The 3,338-nt window shown below is 40.9% G+C and overlaps 1 protein-coding gene across 1 annotated transcript in view; it reads right to left on the bottom strand.

Moving 5' to 3' along the window:
• The window catches only part of LOC113477969 (stonin-1-like), a 45,165-nt gene that overhangs the window by 9,742 nt on the left and 32,085 nt on the right, over window positions 1-3,338 (bottom strand). The window contains exons 4-5 of the mRNA XM_026844660.1: window positions 1,378-1,479; window positions 927-1,076 (exon numbers count right to left, since the gene is read on the bottom strand). Of these exons, the coding sequence (XP_026700461.1) occupies window positions 927-1,076; window positions 1,378-1,479 (252 nt within the window). The remainder of the gene's footprint in view (window positions 1-926; window positions 1,077-1,377; window positions 1,480-3,338) is intronic.

The following is a 3,338-nucleotide window of genomic DNA, read 5'->3' as shown; positions in this document are numbered from 1 at the left end:
TTTTTTTTTTTTTTTTTAAAAAGGGCACTCACTGGCTTCAACAGACTTTGCCTTAGTGTTGCCCTTCCAAAACTTAGGAGTAACAAGGTAGAGCTCGTTAAATATAAAGCCCCCAACAGCAAACCAACCCAAAAGTATATTCCCTTTAACCACATGAAATACATGTAATATCTGTCTCCAAAACCAGTACATTCAACTATGAAGACTGTGTAAAAAAAAAAAAAAAAAGAGATTAAGCGTGCCTGCCCAACCTTGAAGTGTACTACAACACAGATTTACATCCTTTATGGGTAAAGGTCCTAATGCATCTCACATGGGGAGAGGTCTCAGCTGAACTCTTGAACTCTACCATACCATTTACACAGTAGCCAGCTGGACTTAATTGAGAAGGACAGGTCCTGATGTCAGAGGCTGTGTCAAGCACATCTCTGCCTCTGCAACAGGAATACTGCTTTTAGGAAAACTAACTGAAAGACAAACCAAAAAACTCCCATTCTTCTGTTTGAGCAAGGGATTACATTTTAACAAGTGCAAAATCAGATTAAACTCCAACATGACAGCAGAGCTGCATGACACAAATGTGCCATATAACCTCTGCCCACATCATGCCACACATTAAAAGGGGAAGAGAAAGCTTAACCCTACTGTTAAATTTACAATTGAAGGGCCACACTTCTGGACTGCAGACAAGAAAGCTAATATTCTCTCCATGTTTTGCTACATAGGCAGCAGATCAAGAGCATGTAGACATAACTGCATTAGCTTACCAAAATTTAATTTGTCCTTTATTGGTCAAATTCTCCTTTCAAGTAACTACTATTCCTCATCATGCTAGACATATACATAAGCATCACAAACCAAGATTAATGCAGCACCTTCAAGTCTTCCAAAAAGGTTCTTGAGTTACTGAGCTATTCCTAAATTGCATCTGTTGTATTGAACAACATCTGACCTGCTGAAGTCTGCAGAACATGGTGAAAATTGTATGGCAACTGCAGGGTAAACTGTGGACCATGCTGGCTGTCTCTGAAGAAGCCTTCTGTTGCTTTAGACTGCATCACCTTGGTTTCCCAAAGCTGCAGAAAGATTATTATTAAGGTCAACAGAGGTCAGCTTTAAAAACAAAACACATCTAAAATGATAATCAGATATTCCTAGTTTTTCCAAGAGTAAATTGACTGATTCTATCCAATAAACATGGTAGCAATCACTACTGAATTTCAACATTCAGCAGTCCAATGCATACTTAGCAGAATATATATAACTCTCATTTAAAGCAAAAGTTTGTATGTTTTGGAGGGCAAGGAAATGGACAGGTACATCATCTCAAAAGAAAAAAACACACAACTTCTATTAATGCAGAGGAACCCAACAAACCTGCTTCAAGTCTTTCAGAACCTGTTCCTCTAAACCCTCTTCTGCAAAGAGCTCTCGCACACCTTCAATCACATCTTCGATAATGGACTTGTATAGTTTAGGCTGCATAAAAAGCCCCCAAAATATTTTCAAGTTAAGATGAACATCAAGTCATTTGAAAGGATAGCACAAAGTCTAATCTCGCTGCGTGAACTACTGTTACAAATTAAACAGCATGAACAAACCAGTGTAATAAACTGAATACTCTGTCAAGTGCAAACATCTGCAAGTCTGCTCATGCTTTTAAATCTGACATCCCTGGGAACAGACAACTCTGGGAAAATACTGGATTTGAGCCTCAAGTGACTGGTTTCTGAAGGCTACAGAAAAGCTTAAGAAAATCCTAGAAAGATTGCAAAAACAATTACTATGCTGTATTTTCAAACAACCATGTCTAAAATGTCAGTTTAAAACTGACATTTACTGCTTACTATCATTCTAATGTTATAGCCCCTAACTTAAAGACCAATCAACAATACAAGCCACTAAAAATGACATGTGCCAGTTCTATCAGAAGCATAAATAACCTGCAAGACATAATACTTTTTTTTGTTTTTTTTCTTTATGGTAATACTCTGATGCTGTATGGTAGTTTAGTCATGGAAATTTTAACACTACAGCTATCAATGCATATCATTCATCTTATATTACAATAGGACTCCCAACACATTTCATTCCTTCTTCTGCCCATGTCAGTGATTAAATTCTAATCCTCCAGTCAGACCTAGATGACAGACACACACAAGCTTCAAGATTCATCCACCCACATGCAAATGTAAGATAATGAACTTTTAGCAATTTAAAGCTTATTAATCTTGACTATCATTATCACCAGAATAGCTTAAACAGGGTGAAAGGTGAAGTTGAGATTTTTAGGAAACCTTAGAAGATTCCAGGATTAATTTATACTTTTCTAATTTAACATCAAATTCATATTTTACTACTCTAAAGTTGTTCTAGACTCCAGTTGATAAACAATTAAAAAAAAAAAATCTGCTATGAAGTAACAAGCTTTTGCAAAAAGCTATCAGCACAACATACTGGTACTTTAAAATAACCATACTCATACATGATTTCTTATAGGAGGTTAGAGATCTCCAAGAAATCCCCCAGCATAAAGGAAGACAAGGAGGAGAAAAAAATTTATTCTTGTACCACTACACTAAAAGATGTAGCCTAGCCCGTATGCCAAATGCTTTGCCTTCACTGTTAATCCAGAAGAGAAACTGAAATTAAATCTTTCAGCAGGCCTATTCCTGTCTGCAGGATTCCCAAGCTACAGTGACTACAACTTTTTTGTTATGCTATCTAAAAACCGTACATAACAACCGTAAATTCAAACGCTACATGCTTCCACATTAGGGAAAGCCAGCTCCAGTGCAGACACTACTGTACTGCGGCCTTATCCCTTTACACGCAGGCTCTCCTTCACCAGAACCAGGCCGTTCATGTCGGGAACCGCCAGCGCCAGCAGCGACCAAACTCCCGTTGTCTTTGCATAGAGCGGGGTGGCGGGGAGGGGCTCAGCAGCACCCCACTTCCACACAGCAAGTCTGGAAGGGAAGCCTCCGAGGCTTCCCTGGGATAACCGGCATTTGCAGGAGCACCTGAACTCCCCCTAAGGAAAGGCGGCAGCAGATGAAACCCGGAGGGGAGTAAAAGCCGCCACCTTTCTCCCTGACACCACTAAGCTCTCACAGCGTCCCCCCTGCACACTGGAGCGGCCCAGTGGCTCACACCGATCCCTGACACGACACTTTTGCCCACAAAACACTTCTTTTTTAACACCACACCCCCAAAATAACGGCTTTCGAGGTCACCCCTGGGCTTCCCGCGCCAGGGAACCGCGGGCTGCTCCCAGGAACCCTCCCGGGGCTTCCGCAGCCGGCACCACCTCCCGCCGGGCCCGGGGGAGGCGATTG

This window comes from Athene cunicularia, assembly GCF_003259725.1.
Source record: "Athene cunicularia isolate RWA chromosome 3 unlocalized genomic scaffold, athCun1 chr3_part1, whole genome shotgun sequence".
In the NCBI taxonomy this organism is placed as follows: Eukaryota; Metazoa; Chordata; class Aves; order Strigiformes; family Strigidae; genus Athene; species Athene cunicularia.
Note: the sequence above shows the minus strand (reverse complement) of the source record. Positions and strands in the feature narration are given on the sequence as shown.